General features: G+C 40.4%; 1 protein-coding gene across 1 annotated transcript in view; it reads left to right on the top strand.

The window, feature by feature from the left end:
• The window catches only part of TARBP1 (TAR (HIV-1) RNA binding protein 1), a gene marked incomplete at its 5' end in the record, with an annotated part of 84,520 nt that overhangs the window by 43,413 nt on the left and 23,365 nt on the right, over positions 1-17,742 (top strand). The window contains 8 exons of the mRNA XM_011935753.1: positions 2,149-2,363; positions 2,769-3,030; positions 3,122-3,310; positions 4,730-4,920; positions 5,108-5,179; positions 6,703-6,823; positions 11,647-11,757; positions 14,237-14,386. Coding sequence (XP_011791143.1) covers positions 2,149-2,363; positions 2,769-3,030; positions 3,122-3,310; positions 4,730-4,920; positions 5,108-5,179; positions 6,703-6,823; positions 11,647-11,757; positions 14,237-14,386 — 1,311 coding nt within the window. The remainder of the gene's footprint in view (positions 1-2,148; positions 2,364-2,768; positions 3,031-3,121; positions 3,311-4,729; positions 4,921-5,107; positions 5,180-6,702; positions 6,824-11,646; positions 11,758-14,236; positions 14,387-17,742) is intronic.

Genomic DNA, 17,742 nt, shown 5'->3' with positions numbered 1-17,742 from the left:
TATATCTTTTCCTTTTTTTTTTGAGACAGAGTCTCTCTCTGTCACCCAGACTGAGTGCAGTGGTGTGACCTTGGCTCACTGCAGTCTCAGCCTCCTGGGTTCAAGCAGTTCTATCTCAACCTCTCGAGTAGCTGGGCTAATTTTTGTATTTTTAATAGAGATGGGGTTTTGCCATGTTGGCCAGGGTGATCTCGAACTTCTGACCTCAAGCGATCTGCCCGCCTCAGCCTCCTGAAGTTCTGGGATTGTAGGTGTGAGCCACCGTGCCTGGTCTCAAGGCATTTTTTTTGTTTTGTTTTGTTTTGTTTTTTGGAAATGGAGTTTCGCTCTTTTGCCAAGAATGGAGTGCAGTGGTGCCACTGGCTCACTGCAACCTCGGCCCCCTGGGTTCAAGCACTTCTCCTGCCTCAGCCTCCCGAATAGCTGTGATTATAGGTGCCTGCCACCATGCCTGGCTGATTTTTTTATTTTTAGTAGAGATGGAGTTTCACCATGTTGGCCAGGCTGGTCTCGAACTCCTGACCTAGGTGATCCACCCACCTCGGCCTCCCAAAGTGCTGGGATTACAGGCGTGAGCCACCACGCCTGGTCAAGGTATTTCTTGAACATAGCGCAATAAGGCTTAGCAATGAAGAGCGCAGGCTTTGGAGTTAGAGTTGCTGGGTTTGAATTCTGGCTTTATTTTTGCTAACTGTGTGACCTACATTATTTAACCCCTCTGTGTCTCATTTACTGCACCTGCAACATGGGGATTATAGAGCTGATGTGGAAATTAAAGAAGATTCATACATGTTAAATCTTTAGAACCGTACCTGGCAGATAGAAAGGCCTCAATAAAAGCCATTTTCACTTAACATGTGGTAAGTGTTGAATAAGTTGAACTCAATCAGTCTAACTAGTCCAGGCTACTAAGAAAAACAAAGAAGGTACTTGATTGCTTTAATAATTTAATTTTATTCTAGGAGGAAATGATAAGGAAGATGATTAATATTTCAGCATCCTGTCTGGTACCTGTTAGTCTGTTAGTGTTGTGAAAGAACACTGTGAGTTCTAAATATACAACCAAACCATGAACCATGCCACAGTATCTCTTATTTTTAAAAATCGGCTTCCTTTAGTAATTCACTGAATTACATTAAGGTTAGCGGGGACCGTAGTTGGCCCGAAGGTAACCCTAAATTCTATTTCATGTGTTGGCAGTGTTGATATGTAAAATTTTTTTGTAGAGATGGTTGATTTATTTTTGGAGAGTGAGGGAGGGGTATGGAATAAGCAGAAAGTTCCTTTCTGATACAGACATTACTGGTTGGCAGTATTTGAGAGAACTGCCGTAGTCTCTCAGTGCTGTTGTTTTCTGTGTCTGACTTCTTGCCTGCACTCCTAGCTTGGTGAGAGATTGTTGATTTTCTCTTTCAGTATAGACCAGGTTGTCTTGGCTACCCTCCTTTCCTACATGTAGAGTTCCAAGTGTTTTACATGCGGTAACCCATTTGCTTAATCTTCACAGTAACCCCATGAAGTAGATTCTTTTCTGTCCCCATTTTACAGATGAGAAAACTAAGGTGTAGGATGTCTACACTCATACTGGTAGTAGCACAGAGCTAGGATTCAGACCTGGGCTTTGTGGTTCCTGAGTCCAGCTCTTAACTGCTGGGCTGCGTGACTTCTCCAAAAGTAGTGTGCAGCTGATTGAAGGAATTACTTGTAACCTGGAGCCTTTTATATTTTTTTTAACTTGTTTCAGCAGACAGTTAAAATAAGGCTCCCCCATAGGAATGCTGCATGCAGATGTGTATGCGAGTCGGAGAAAGGTCGAGAAGGACTTACACACAGCTTTGGGTTCTGTACGCAGCAAATCTGTCATGTACCAGTTCCAGCTACCTGTTTACCAAATGAAAAGATCCCATTGTTGTCTTAATCTAAATTGCTGAGTTCTTATTGTTACTTTAAAATTGTTCACTGCCAATCTATAGAGAAGTAGTGGAAGTGAATGATGTGTGTTGGATTTCCTTTTATTTCTCCTGATATTCAGGAGCAGGCAGGAAGAGGAAAAAGGAGAGCCTGAGCTTTCCATAGACTGGCAACTGACATCCTTACTGATTAAGACTTGCGCATATTAAATAAAACATGGTCACATTTCCTTTTTAGGAGCCAACACTTGGAAGTCAGATTCAGAGAGTAGTGAGCATGGCTGCCTTGGCCATGGTGTGTGAGGCCATAGACCAGAAGCCTGAGCTGCAGCTGGACTCTCTCCATGCTGGGCCCCTGGAAAGCTTCCTTTCCTCTCTTCAGCTCAATCAGACGCTGCAGAAGCCCCACGCAGAGGAGCAGAGCAGTTATGCTCCCCCCTCGGAGTGTACCAGGTACAGGGAGAGTTAAGGCTTAAAAAATCCATTTCTGTTGTCATCGGGGGTTCATGATTGCCCAACATTGCTTATATAGTTACAGAATTTTGGAGCTGAAGCCCCATTCAGGATGAAAGTGTAGTGTAACTCTGTTACTGGAGTTATTCATTTCTGTTGCTGGAGACTTGCTGACTTTTCTGCATCTAGTTTTCTCTGAATCATTTAACATGAGCAAAAGTGCCTACTTTCAGAGGAGTTAGAAAATTAAGGTTTATGTGTTTCCTTAGTTATTGGTAGGTAGGCTGTTTGATAATGACCGTGTATATCTGTATATCCCCCCTTTAGAAGGATAGTGTGCTATGTGCAAAAGACGTGGAGGCAAGTTGGGGAAGTATGGCCTAGTAACTTTATTTTTTATTTCAGTGTTTTAGAAGAATCGTCATCTTCCCAAGGATGGGGAAAAATAGTTGCACAATACATTCATGATCAATGGGTGTGCCTCTCTTTTCTGTTGAAAAAATATCACACCCTTATACCAAGCACAGGGAGTGAAATTCTGGAACCGCTTCTGCCTGCCGTTCAGATGCCAATCAGGACTTTGCAGTCTGCACTAGAAGCCCTCACTGTTCTTTCTTCTGATCAAGTTTTACCAGTGTTCCATTGCTTAAAAGTGTTGGTTCCCAAGGTAACATAGAGTGAAACATGAATTGAAGAGGAACTAAAGGAGTGGAGATCAAAGTTTCTAAAATAAGTATGTGTTTTTTTTTTCCTACCAGCTTCTGACCTCCTCTGAATCACTCTGCATAGAGTCTTTTGACATGGCTTGGAAAATTATATCTTCTTTAAGCAACACTCAGCTGATATTCTGGCCTAATTTAAAAGCTTTTGTTCAGTTTGTTTTTGATAACAAAGTTCTTACCATTGCTGCCAAAATCAAGGGCCAGGCATATTTCAAAATAAAAGAGGTAACTACCTTTCTTTTCTTTCTGCTTTTCTTTTCACGTGTGTGAGCTTCAGCACATGAGGAACGTGAGAGTTATATTCTCAGATTTGTGGTTCTTTATTCCTTCAGTCAAAAATATTTTTGAACCTTCTTAAATATCAAGAGTAAGAATGAGAATATCTGACAGATGTAGAAGAGAAGGCACAAAACGGTAGCCTGGAGCCACATCTGCCTCAGGAACGGTTTGTTTGGTTCATACAGTGTTTAACATTTTGATTACCTGGCAACATTTAATTGTTGGGACATCTGGCCAGGCACGGTGGCTCATGCCTGCGATCCCACCACTTTGAGAGGCTGAGGCGGGTGGATCACCTGAGGTCAGCAGTTCGAGACCAGCCTGGCCAACATGGCGAAACCCTGTCTCTACTAAAAATACAAAAATTAGCCAGGTGTGGTGGTGCATGCCTGTAATCCCAGCTACTCAGGAGGTTGAGGCAGGAGAATTGCTTGAACCCAGGAGGTGGAGGTTGCAGTGAGGTGAGATCACGCCACTGCACTCCATCCTGGGCAATTGAGCAAGACTCCGTCTCAAAAAAAAAAAAAAAAAGAGAGAGTTGGGAAATCTGTATGAAAAACTGGATTTCTTGGAAAATGAGATAATCTGGCAACACCGGTCATTCCTCCATGACAATGTAATTGATTGCTGGGTTGAGTAGGAGTTGGCATGCTCTTTCCACAATCAGTCTCATTTCACCCGGATACTTGAAGGCAAATGTCAGGCGCCATTTGTCATTGCACTTTGGCTCAGGTTTTTTTTTTTTAATTTGTGTGTGTGTGTGTGTGTGTGTGTGTGTGTGTGTGTGTGTGTGTGTAGAGAAATATTTTTCTGACTGTAACACTTATCAAAAGGTCTTGCTGGTTTATGGAGGTATTTTCATTTGCAGCCACTGAGATAGGAACATATCAAGGTGGAATTCCAGTGTAGCTCCTGATCCCCAGGGGAACAGGGAGAGTCAGATTCCGTTATTTCTCTGTAGCCCTGTGCTGCCTTTCTTGATCCTTTTCTGCCTCACAGTACATACTTAGAGACGCTGGTCTTTGCTGCCTCAGCCCAAGGAAGGCCACTGGCAAAATGCAAACAAAGGAAGCTGAATGTGTGTGGGTGAGGTGTTTTTCCCCTTGATTCTACTGCTTTGGGCAATTGTTTCTCTTGAAGAGTTTGAATATCACTATCAGTAAAGTTTTATTTATTTTTATTATCAAGAGATGAAATAGCACTCTCTGATTATTGATCATCTTGCAAAGTTATTCTAACAGTAATGAATTTAACAGTTGTTAGACTATTCTGATTATATTGACACTAAGTAACAGTTTTTAGCAGCACTGATTTTTTTTTTTAAACTAAATCAAAGGATAAAATGACCATTGTATTTTATTCCAGATTATGTACAAGATAATTGAAATGTCTGCTATAAAAACTGGAGTCTTCAATACACTGATAAGTTACTGCTGTCAGTCTTGGATAGTGTCTGCTTCAAATGTGTCCCAAGGATCTTTATCAAGTGCTAAAAATTATAGCGAACTTATCCTTGAGGCTTGTATATTTGGAACTGTGTTTAGGCGTGATCAAAGGTAAAAGATGCTATTATTTCAGCTGGTCATAACTTGTATTAAGTGCCTACTTGGGGATACAATTATGTCTTTGTTTTGAGGCTTTCAATTAGAAGAATATAAATTATTAGTTAACTTTAACCTTGGGGATTTAATTTTTTTTCTATTTAAAACTTGTTGTTCTTTATCAAATGTTTTTTATGGAAAGACTTGTTCAGGATGTACAGACCTTCATAGAAAACCTTGGACATGACTGTGCGGCAAATATTGTTATGGAAAAGTAAGTATGGTAGATTTTCTCTGTCTTCACATAAATGAGATATTAAAAATTTAACGTCATATGACAAACATTCTCTATTTGCTAAATTTAATAAATGTTGCTAGTGACATCTAATATATTAATAAGATGGGATGAGCCTTCAAAAGTATGATAGAAATTATAGTCCCTTGCTAATATATTGCCTTTACACCTTTCAGTATTCACTAGAATTTGATAAAACTTTAAAAATGTTTAGTGCAGAGTCCAGCATAAACAAGGAAATGACTGTGGAGAGCTTAAAGCCCCTGTCTTTCTTCTGCGGAGTGGGATGATCATCAGCATAGACACTTTATTCTCCAGTCCTTTTTTTGGCGTAAAGTTTAATATGAAATTAAAATTCACCGCTTAACAAGTTGGTATGTTACACACAAAAATAGAATTACTCTTGGAACAGACTAAAATTTTTTGGTTTTTAAAAAACTCTTTATTGAGGTATGATTGACATGTAAAAAGCTGTACATAGTTAATGTGTGCAACTCGATAAGTGTGGGGATAGGCCCTAAAGTTTTGATTTCTGGGAAAAGACAATTTTTATCTAACCACTGAATTAATTTTTTTGGAGCTTGTCAAGTAGCTTTTTTTCAAGTTTTATTTTTTTCACATGGCTTTCAAAAATGTGTATGTGTGTTTATAAAGAAGATTAAAATAGCATTGTATCATTCACTCTAATTTTAGAGTTTAGGACATCAAATGATTATAATATTTAGTCATAAAGTATTTATTATTCTGAAAGTCCTAACTACGTTTTAAATCATCTGTCACTCCTCATTAAATATATACATTTTTTTCATTGTTTTTAGTTATTTTTTCTTGGCTGGCTTAGTGTGGCAATAAAAGTGACTTTTTCTAGTTGGTGGTTGCCAAATAATTTGATTGTGATTTCTACTAGACAGTTGCTTTGTTGTTAAATTAAAATATTTATTCACATTATAACAATTATCATGGAATGTGAACATACTAACAATTTCACTTAATTTATCTTTCCACATTTGGCTACTGAAAATGCCGGGCGTTGAGAGCGCACAGTGCTTCCCGAGTTTGCCCCTCAACTCAGTTGGAGAATGTGCGCTGATAGTGCGTGGTAGAGACAGGCCATTGACGTGTTTGATGCGTATTCATGCCCCTGAGTGAATGGAGGTATCTGTGGTCCTCTTTCAGGGACAGGCTCATGAGCTGTGATCTGTTTTGTCCACAGATAAGGTACTATTGAGCTAGGTTCAGCAGCATGTGCACTGATTCTCCAGAAATCTGGATGAATTTGTGCTCATTCATACTTTCTGTATGGACCCTTCTTGTAATATATTCATTTGTTATCTTCTGTTATCTATTCTAAATTAAAAAGTATTGTCATTAAGTATGGACCTACTTAACTTTAGAAAACTTTTGAGAGGTTTTCATCATGTAATGATATTTGAAACTAATATTTGATGTTATCTTTCTGTGTTCAAAATGTATTAACATAATTTATCATTTACTTGTTTTAGTACTAAGAGAGAAGACCATTATGTGAGAATTTGTGCCATCAAATTCCTGTGTTTATTAGATGGCTCCAATATGTCCCATAAGTTGTTTATGGAAGATCTTGCAATCAAGCTATTAGATAAAGTAAGTGTATTTTACTTTAAATTATCTTTGTTTTTAACAATCGGAGGTCAACATTTGCTCTTTATGTTGCTAGAATATGTACTTCTAAATATCTTTTGTCAGGAAAAAACACAAAGTTTATGTTCTGTATTTTTAATTCAGTCTTGATTAGGTCACACTGTGGCTCACGCCTGTAATCCTAGCACTTTGGGAGGCCGAGGCAGCAGAATTGCTTGAGGCCACGAGTTTGCGACCAGCTAGGGCAACATAGTGAGACCTTGTCTCTACAAAAAGAAAAAAATATCTTGGTTAGTAATTGTCCAACTCAAGTTTGGTTTTAGAGAACAATAATGGTAGTGTGTTTCCTGTACCATCTGTACTTTACTCTGTATTTTCCAGTGCCAGTCAAACCCGGTTATGTTTTTTTTTGTTTTTTCTTTTTTTGAGACAGAGTCTTGCTCTGTCTTCCAGGCTGGAGTGCAATGGCATATCTTGGATCTCGGCTCACTGCAGCCTCCACCTCCCAGGTTCAAGTGATTGTCCTGCCTCAGCAACCCGAGTAGCTGGGATTATAGGTGCGCCCACCACTATGCCCAGCTAATTTTTTTTTTTTTTTTTTTTAGATAGAGTTTCGCTCAGTGCCCAGGCTGGAGTGCAAAGGCATGATCTCAGCCCATTGCAACCTCTGCCTCCCAGGTTCAAGCGATTCTCCTGCCTCAGCCTCCCGAGTAGCTGGGATTACAGGCATGCACCACCACGTGCAGCTAATTTTGTATTTTTAGTAGAGATGGGGGCTTCTCCATGTTGGTCAGGCTGGTCTCGAACTCCCAACCTCAGGTGATCCACCCGCCTTGGCCTCCCAAAGTGCTGGGACTACAGGCGTGAGCCACGCACCTGGCCTAATTTTTGTATTTTTAGTAGAGACAGGGTTTCACCATATTGGCCAGGCTGGTCTTGAACTCCTGGCCTCAAGTGATCCTCTTGCCTTGGCCTTCCAAGGTGCTGGGATTAGAGGTGTGAGCTACTGTGCTTGGCCCCAGTTATGTTTTCAGTGCTATATTCATATGTTGCTTTCTGTAAGAAATGGAATGAAAAAGTAAAAACTGAGAAAATGGCCTCAAATGTTAGGAATTGATTGCTGTGATTGGAGAACCCGTGAAAGATTACCCCAGGATTTGCTTCCATTGTAATGTATTGTTATTTCTAGATCTGGGTGTGTGATGTTTGTCTAAGATTGATGAAAATTCCTTATTTATTCAGATAAAAACAATCCAGCTAGGTTGTTTTTGAGCCTGCTAAATCATTTCTAAATGAACATTATAGTGTCTGAAGAACAGGTTTAATTAATCTGGGGACAAGTTAAATAGGAAGGGGAAGAGTTCAGCATGGTGCTCTGTTCCCCATGTGTGTTTAAATGACAGATACAGTTACCTTTCTGACCTTGGTGTGGACATATGGATGACTACAGAACTCATATCAGTCCCTCTGTTAAAACAGGAGTGTTCGTCGTACTTCTGTTTTTCTGAAGGCAGCACATCAGCTTTATTATATAAAACCTTGGAAATAGTTTTTATGCAACAATTCCCTCTCTGTAGCATTGGAGTCAAGGAAGATGTCCCAGAGGAAATAGTATGTTACTGGTTTTCTAAAAGATGAGTAGAGTTTAAAGTGATGGGAGCTGGGTATGGGAATTCTATCAGAACAAAAATACATGTTATGTGTTTAACTATTTATATAGTGGGTCAGGGCTAGGCATGGTGGCTCATGCCTATAATTCTAGCACTTTGGGAGGCCAAGGCAGGAGGATTGCTTGAGGTCAGTGGTTTGAAACCAGCCTGGGCAACACAGTGAGTGAGACTGCCTCTCTAAAAAAAGAAAATTCAGAAAAAAAAGGTCTAAAAAGGTCAGGAAGGTCTAATCAGGTGACATTTGGGCTGAGCTCTGGATGAATTAATGAGGATACCAGGAGGGGACACTGTCCGGAGACCAAGTGAGGAAAGGAAGTGCTGCATGGAGGACGAGGAGGCCACAGGCTGGCCATTGGCTTCAGCTGTCTCGGTCACCTCGACAAAGGCATTTCAATGAACTGCTGGGATGAGAACCTAATAGAACCGGTTCAGAAGAAAATGGGAGTTGAGCGAGTGGAGACAGTGAGTATGGACTCTCTTAGGAGTTTACCCTAGAAAGGGTATGAAGGGAATAAAAGGAGTCGTTCCTGGAGCGGAACCTGGAGTTAAAGAGGGGGCTTTTTAGAGATGGGAGATAATTAGAGCATGTTTCTATGTTGAAGGAAATTTCCGTCCAGTAGAGAGAGAAAAATGACAGTTAGGGAGAGGCCAGCAATAATCACACAGGCAAAATACTATCCACTCATACCCACTGGGATGGGTGTTAAGAAAACAAATTAAAAATGCTGAGCATTGGTGAGGATGTAGCAAAACTGGAATCCTCATGCGTTGCTAATAGGAATACAAAACAGTGCAGCTGCTTTGGAAAACAGACTTGAAAAAGCAAAATGCTTGTCTAGTGCAGTAATTCTTAAAGTGTGGTCTCTGGATCAGCAGCGACAGCATCCCTGGGGAACTTGTTAGAAATGCATATTCCTAGGCTCTGCCCCAGTCTACTGAATCAGAAGCTCTGGGGGTGGTGCCCAGCAGGCTGTTTTAATGTGTCCTTGTGATTCTGGAGCTGATACAGTTTAAGAACTACTGGTCTAGCAATCATGAAGGCCCAGAAACAGCTGGAATGCATATTGTTAAATTTTTAATTTTTGTGGGTCTATAGTAGGTGTATATATTTATAGGGTATATGAGATATTTTGATATAGGTATACAGTATGTAATAATTACATCAGGTAAATGAGATATCTGTCACCTCAAGCATTTATCCTTTATGTTACAAACAATCCAGTTGTACTCTTAGTTATTTTAAAATGTACAATAACTTACTGTAGACTGTAGTCACCCTGTTGTACTATCAAATACTAGATCTTATTCATTCTAAGTATATTTTTATACTCATTAGCCATCCCCACACCTTCCCCCTACCACCACTACCCCTCCCAGCCTCTGTGGCAACCATCGTTCTATTTTCTGTCTCCATAAATTCAATTGTTTTATTTTTTAGCTGCCACAAATAAGTGAAAACATGCAAAGTTTGTCTTTTTGTGCCTGGCTTATTTCACTGAACATAATGACCTCCAGTTCCATCCATGTTGTTGCAGATGACAGGATCTCATCCTTTTTTATGGCTGAATAGTACTCCATTGTGTGGAATACATATTTTTAGTGAAGTCAGTTGTGGCTGGTGACTTCTAATTTCTTCAGTAGTACCCGGCCATGAGTTAAACAGACTAATAGAGAAAAGATATTCTGAGTAAGGGAGCACACTGAGTGGAACAAGTAGAAGGACAGAAGATTTTTAGCTGAAAGGGAATTTTAGAATTCTCAACTTCCAGTTGAGGATGGTGACTTGGTGAGGTCCTAAGGGCAGCTTTCTTGACATGAAGATGCTTGTCCTGAATGCATGAGTGATCCACCCTACTGATTCCATTTTCAGTTGCATTGAGGTTGAGCAGTATATGAAACTTAAACACACATATATCAGAAGAAAATTTCTTAACAGAAATTATATAGAGATTATAAGATTTTAAACATCATTGGGAGTCATTAAAATCTATATTAATTTAGCTATTGACATGAAACTTTATATACACTAAAATGCAGAGAATGAGATTATGGAAGAAGAAAGGTCAGAGAAGTTACACAGTAGAAGAGGATCATCTACATTATGTGCAAATGGTTTTGGAGGTGGTGAATGACTTTTCACCTTTAAGACATTTGAGTATGTTGATACACTCTTCAGTGCCATCTTGCTTTATGGCCAAAGCACTAATAGTTACGGTAATAAAAGCAAATCTTGCAGCTGGCTGAATTTAGGTGGCACAAGCCATGAAAAGCCAGGGAGAGCTCTCTGCTACTACGAAAGGCTCCGTGCTGCCATTTTCTTGTTTCTAGAGACACATCATGCCTAGAGATGCCTCGCACTGTCCGTACTGGGGTGGCTTCTTTCTTTGTGGTGTTTGCATCAGATTGTAGATACCAGTATTCCAAATGTGAGTATCACACGGGGGCACAAGGTGAGACGTGCCTGTGAGGTACATGGTAGTATGTGGCAATATATGTCCAGTATCTCAATCTCTTCTCACCCCTGGAACCCATAGCTCCCAGTTTTTTGGCCCCTCTTCTAATTCTAAAAACACATAGCCAGGCGCCATGGCTCATGCCTGTAATCCCAGCACTTTGGGAGGCTGGGGCAGGCGAATCACCTGAGGTCAGGAGCTCGAGGCCAGCCTGGCCAACATGGTGAAACCCCATCTCTACTAAAAATACAAAAGTTAGCCGGGCGTGGTGGCGGGTGCCTGTAATCCCAGCTACTCAGGAGGCTGAGGCAGGAGAATTGCTGGAACCTGGGAGGCAGAGGTTGCAGTGAGCCAAGATCATGCCATTGCACTCCAGCCTGGGCAACAGAGTGAGACTCCACCTCAAAAAAGAGAAAAACCAAAAGAAAACACGTAAGTTAAACAAAAGCAACTAAGTTCAGTGTTTGAAGTGTTTTATTTAAAATTTTTTTTTATTTTTCTTAATCATTCAGCCCAAAATATCAATGTTTGAAATATTTTAAGGTGCAATTCTTTTTCTCATCCTCCTAACTGCTTTTTGGGGGAACAAAAAGCCCCTGTACCTAATTTAAGCCTCTTACATTTCAAGTTGTCATTGATTTTTTTCATTAATCACTAGTTCAACAGATAATTTAATATTGACTCCCTCCCTTCACCTTTCCAGGACGAATTCGTGTCCAAGTCCAAAAAACGCTACTATGTGAATTCTCTGCAGCACAGAGTGAAAAACCGCGTCTGGCAGACTCTGCTTGTACTTTTCCCTAGACTCGATCAGGTATCAGATTTTTATTATAGTTGTACTTTTGAAGCATATGATTTCATGACTGAACTATTTTGCAGAAACTGTCATATAGCGTTTTAAAATTGAAAAAGATAATGTTTAAAATTTATACTTCAGTTCTTCACATTGAAGTTATTCAAAAGTTTTTATTAACAGAGAGAATACCAAGGCAATTAGGTATTGCAGAAATAAGTTAGAAGTTGGTTTACATGGCCCCATTTAATATTTTTTCCCTTCGGTATTTTAATGTGACATTTTAACTGTTTAAATAAGTCTGATTTGCCATTTGATTAGAAAATGCAAATACTTAACTCCTAATTTTCTGTAGGTACGTTATTTTGGAGTGTTACTATTTTGGATTATCTGTACTGTAGAAACCAGACAAATTGTATCGTTTGGGATGGGAATAATGTTTCACATGGTGGGTTTCCTTGCCCTTAACTTCATGAATAGTGTGATGACATAAACCAGCTAAGGTAAAGGCCAAGTTTCTTACAACAAAGTATCTTTATCCAAAGTTACCTTTTCTCTTCCCTGAGGAGGCAGGAAACAGTTGAATGGACAATCTGATTTTTCTGACCATCTTTGCTTAATATTCCTGTTGAGAAAATAGATCATCATTATGAGAAAGTGATGGTATATGACTCATGCAGTTTTTAAAAACATTTTTCAATGCAAAAAACATCCTTCAGACATTAAAATTTCTTACTATCCTCCCTACCTTCTTTTAAATGTGTGAGAGAATTAAAAAAATATATATATATATATACTAGCCTCTTTCTTTACAATCTCATGAAGTCTTATATCTGTGAGAGAGAAACATTTCAGTAACAGTGTAAGTATGTAAGTATATTCAAATAAAACTATTTGGAGTAATTTAAGAGGAAATAGCTAAAAGAATTGCTTCTTTGATGGATGTGGGGGGTGGGGAAGGTTGCTACTTTTCATCATAGGTCTTTTTGTATTATTTGATTTAAAGTATGTCATTAAACATAAGGATGCATTAAAAAAGGAAACATTTTAGAAATGCTCAACTAGATTACTGAGAACATGTTTTTCTTAGAATGGAGAGGGCCTCCCAGAGGGAAAGAAATGGAGAGAGGGCCTCTCCATTTCTTAGAATGGAGAGGGCCTCCTCTAATGTTGGAGAGGGTGGGGAAATGCCCGAGCATGCACACCTGCAAGGAAAAGGAAACCTAGCAATCTGTTATGGGGCTCAGAGTTGTAAACTGTTGTATCTTATGGTTTTGTTTAATCTTCATAATAGTCTTCCAAGGTAGGCCATACATATTCTCATTTTGCCTCCAAGAGCACTGCAGTTGAGAGAGGTCAGATGTCCTGTGTGAGAGGTAACATAGCTAGTGGTGAAGAATAGAGGTGGAATTCAAAATCAAGCCTAACTACAAAATTCATGCTCTACTTTACTATCCCAGGGCTTCAAATGAGTCCTTCTGCCCTTTTTTTACCAAGTAGAAGTTCTTGTAAGATAGATTTTTCTTCTTTTGTACACATAATACCTATTACATTTTTTTTTTTTTTTTTGAGACAGAGTCTCGCTCTGTCGCTCAGGCTGGAGTGCAGTGGCCGGATCTCAGCTCACTGCAATTCCCACCTCCCAGGTTCACGCCATTGTCCTGGCTCAACCTCTCCAGTAGCTGGGCCTGCAGGCACCCGCCACCACGCCGGGCTAATTTTTTGTATTTTTAGTAGAGACGGGGTTTCACTGTGTTAGCCAGGATCCATCTCCTGACCTGGTGATCCGTCCGCCTCAGCCTCCCAAAGTGCTGGGATTACAGATGTGAGCCACCGCGCCCAGCCCTGCATAATACTTTTATACGCTTATATAAGTAGGTATTGTTTTTCATCTGCTACTGAGATAGGTTCGGTCCCCTAGATAGAAATGCAGTTTTGAAGAGGAGAGGGTGGAAGGGGGCGGGATGATTTTGGAGCTCAAGGTCTTAGCCAGAGAACAGTGCAGTAGCTGTGGGGCCACACAGACCATGAGGGCAGGAGGACGAGGAGCCTGAACAGAGGGCTCAGTGGCCTGAGACCTGCCCCTCTGGGATGCTGTTTCCCACCTGCTGACTTCAGTCTCTGGACCATCCCTTATTACAAGTTTTAAGCCCCGGCATCTTGGGAGATCTTGATTTGAACCTGAATTCTTTGACTTACTAGGTATGTGACTTTGGGAAGGTTTTTCAGCTTTTCTGAGTCTTTTGCTTTCCCTGCAAAAATACAGGTGATGAATAATCTTCCTTATAGATAGAACTGATGTCCAGGTAAATTATAAAGTACTGAATGAAGGTACTTCATCATTATATTTTAATCAGTAGTTTTTAGAGTCTTTGCTCAGAGAGTTGTAGATTCAATAAATAACATGATAAAAACTTTAAGCTATTTTATTTTAAATGGAGACTATTTTTAAATTAAAATGAATAACTGTAACTGCTTAATTCTGAACTTTTTTTCTCAGAATTTCTTGAATGGAATTATTGACAGGATTTTCCAGGCTGGTTTCACCAACAATCAAGCATCCATAAAATATTTTATAGAATGGATTATTATATTGATTCTTCATAAATTCCCTCAATTTCTTCCAAAGTTCTGGGATTGTTTTTCTTATGTAAGTAAAGAACATTTTAAATACTTTTTTTAAACTAAGAAATGATTTTGACAATGCTGGGGGATTTGTTTCACTTAAATAGTTGTTTTCGATTCTCAGTTGCCCTAATGTATTGACATCATAAGTTATGTTTTGCAAGATCTGAATTAATTCAGAAGACTGAAATCCCTGGCATTCATTTTGAGTATTTCATAGTTTTTATTTGAGAGCTGTTATATGCAACAAAATGAAGATGGAAAGGGCATTTGTCATTAAGAAGTAAGGAAAATAGGTGCCTTCTATATTCTTATTTATCAAGCAATATCTTTGATCTTAGAAATATGAATGATGAGGAATTAATTGCATTCCTTAAAATTTAAAAAAAAAGGTTTTGGGAGATTTCAAACGTAATCAAAGTAGAAAGAATAGAAGTAATATCAGTTCATTTCCTTTCTTATTTCATCTGTACCCTCACATACTCCCCTAATTGCTTTCCAACATTTCTCATATATTGAAAATCATTTTTAAGGAATCGATACTAAAATTAGTGATAGAGTTTATCAGTGTTGGCTTCCTGACAAATAGCAAATTGTTTCTGAGTATCAGTTCTACATCTTGAATGTTTTCTTTTGGTTCCCAAATTCACCTTTCCCTTTCATAATAGATGATCTTGTCTTCTACTTTGTGTGAAAGTGGAGGTGCCTTCCTCAAAATATCTCTTTCTCCATTTCTTCCTATTTCAGGAGAGATATCCTTATTCTTTTTTTCACATCTATCCCCTGTGACCTATTTGTGTCTCCTTTGGGACCTCACCGAATTCTTCACACTTGCTCTGTTGACTTTTCCTCTACCCAGCTCTCATCCAGTGTCTTCCTTTCTTTACTGTTAAACTTCAGTGTGTGATCTTTGCCATACTCAAATCACTGCGGTCCACTCCATTTTCAACAGTGATCATTCGGGGATTTCATCTGAGCTGCAGACAGCCTTTCTCTCTTCCTGCATACTCCCCACTTTAATTTCACGCCTTCGCGTTGGTGGTGGCTTTCTCCACAGCTGATCCTCACACTGCGGTCAACTTCATAATTCCCTTCCTGTTGTGCTGATAACTTCTCTATTTCTTTCATGTTTCCTTCTCTCTCCCAACCCTTATGCTTGGTTTTATCTGAAGAGTCGCTGGTTAGCCCATCCGCTTCTCTTTCTGTGCTCCCTTAGCATACTAAAGCCCATCTCTGGCGGTCCCTACTTCTCTAGCCGCCTGCAGGGCCTTTCCATAATCACCAAACTTCACCCTGTGTTAAACTAAACTGGTGATAGCATCTGGCCCTAAAATTGGCTCCCCTTTCTGATGTCTTTCATTCTCCCAGTCTCCTAGCTTAAAACCTGGGTGTCATCATAAGCAGTAGAAACAGCAGCCTCACAATAATCCCCAAAGACAGGTTGGGGTTTTTACCCTGATGAAGAAAACAATGATTAAGTCAGTCGTCACACCACTTAGAAATAACAATGCTTTGGCCAGGCATGGCGGCTCATGCCTGTAATCCCAACTCTTTTAGAGACTGAGGCAGGAGAATTACTTGAGGTCAGGGGTTTGAGACCAGCCTGACCAACATGGTGAAAACCCGTCTCTACTAAAAATACACAAATTAGCCAGGTGGGGTGGGTGCACGCCTGTGGTCCCAGCTACTCGGGAGGCTGAGGCAGGAGAATAGCTTGAACCCAGGGAGCCAGAGGTTGCAATGAGCCGAGATGGCTCCACTGCACTCCAGATGGCATGAAAGTGAGACTCCGTCTCAAAATTTTCACCTCTTCCCATGCTCCTCTGGCTCATCTTCATGTTCCTATAATGAAGAAACAGATTCTGTTATTTTTCCTTGAACTGATTTTTAGATCCATAGCCTTACTAATGTAGTTTGTTCATGTCAACTCTCAAATAGGTTAGCGCCGCCCCAGGAATTCTCACAAAGGGCAGGCTGGTTCTGGTGCACCCCCAAAACTTCCTGGTGCTCCCCTCCCCAGTAGTGCCCGTTGTTACTTTTATTTGCTTAGCTCAGCCTCTCACTTGTCATTAGGCCTTGTATATTCTCTTCGAATCTGATTTTACCTGTGGACGTGAGTCAGACTTTTTGGTGTAGGCAAAGGAAGCTTTTGCTGATGGAATCAAAACGGGATTCAAAAAAGGTAGTAGGGAAGAGGGGGGTAGTAGGTAGCTTACAGAATGCCAGGAAAGCTACAGAATCAGACCTGGAAAATTGGCAGGAACAGGGGAGGCTCAGTGGCTTCCAGAACTGCAGCCACAGGCAGGCCAGAGAGAGCTGGTTCCCTGGACACACGGTGCCTTCAGCAGGGCCTTGCCATAGCTAACTGTATACCTGCTGTCTCTGCTGCCTGCAGTGCAGGAGGGTATTCTGTGAGCTCTACTCCTCTAAGTTGTAAGTTCTCAATTTAGAAATCAGAAGTGGGGTCTTTGGAACCAGGTCAAGTGCCTTCTTGTTAGTGACAAGGAGGCTGGGAAGATGAATATCTGGCATTTTTCAGTGTCCCCCAACACTCACTCATAAGATGGAAGAATTCCCTAAACTTGGAAGGGGATTCAGGATAGATATCAAAGAAAGGGGCCGTTGTCCACTACACCCTTTTCTTCCCTTATTCAAAGCAAATTACCTTACCCTTTATTTTTTAGAGAAAATAACAGTTGCCATGTAAGAATATTTATATCTTCTCAAGAGCAATCAGACAAATCTGCCTATGTCAGTATCCATCTGAGATTTCTTCCTTCCTTTTACCGTAAAGAAGTAGAATCTTCTCCAGTGCCACAGTAATTCTTCCACTGGGTCTTTGGCCCTCTTCCTTCCTGTCGTCTTAGGCATTTGTTGCTATCAGCCTGTCTTCTATCCGCAGTCTCGCCTTAACCAAGTGGTCCCATTGGCTTTTCAACAGGCTTGAGTTGCATCCATTTTCTGTGGATATTTATACCGGCTATTTTCTCATCCCTCTCCTCTAATCAGCCTGGCTCTCTGCTATTTCATGGTCAGACTTCCTGAAAGAGGTGCCTGTGTTCCAGTTTTATTACTTTTTAAAATTTACTTATTTTATTTATTTTTTTGAGATGGAGTCTCGCTCTGTCACCCAGGCTGGAGTGCAGTGGTGCGATCTCGGCTCACTGCAACCTCCGCCTCCCAGCTTTAAGCAATTCTCCTGCCTCAGCCTCCTGAGTAGCTGGGACTACAGGTGTGTGCCACCACGCCCGACTAATTTTTGTATTTTTAGTAGAGACTGGGTTTTACCATGTTGGCCAGGCTGGTCTTGAACTCCTGACCTCAGGTGATCTGCCCGCCTTGGCCTCCCAAAGTCCTGGGATTACAGGCGTGAGCTGCTAC

Source organism: Colobus angolensis, unplaced genomic scaffold (genome assembly GCF_000951035.1).
Source record: "Colobus angolensis palliatus isolate OR3802 unplaced genomic scaffold, Cang.pa_1.0 Scaffold148, whole genome shotgun sequence".
In the NCBI taxonomy this organism is placed as follows: Eukaryota; Metazoa; Chordata; class Mammalia; order Primates; family Cercopithecidae; genus Colobus; species Colobus angolensis.
Note: the sequence above shows the minus strand (reverse complement) of the source record. Positions and strands in the feature narration are given on the sequence as shown.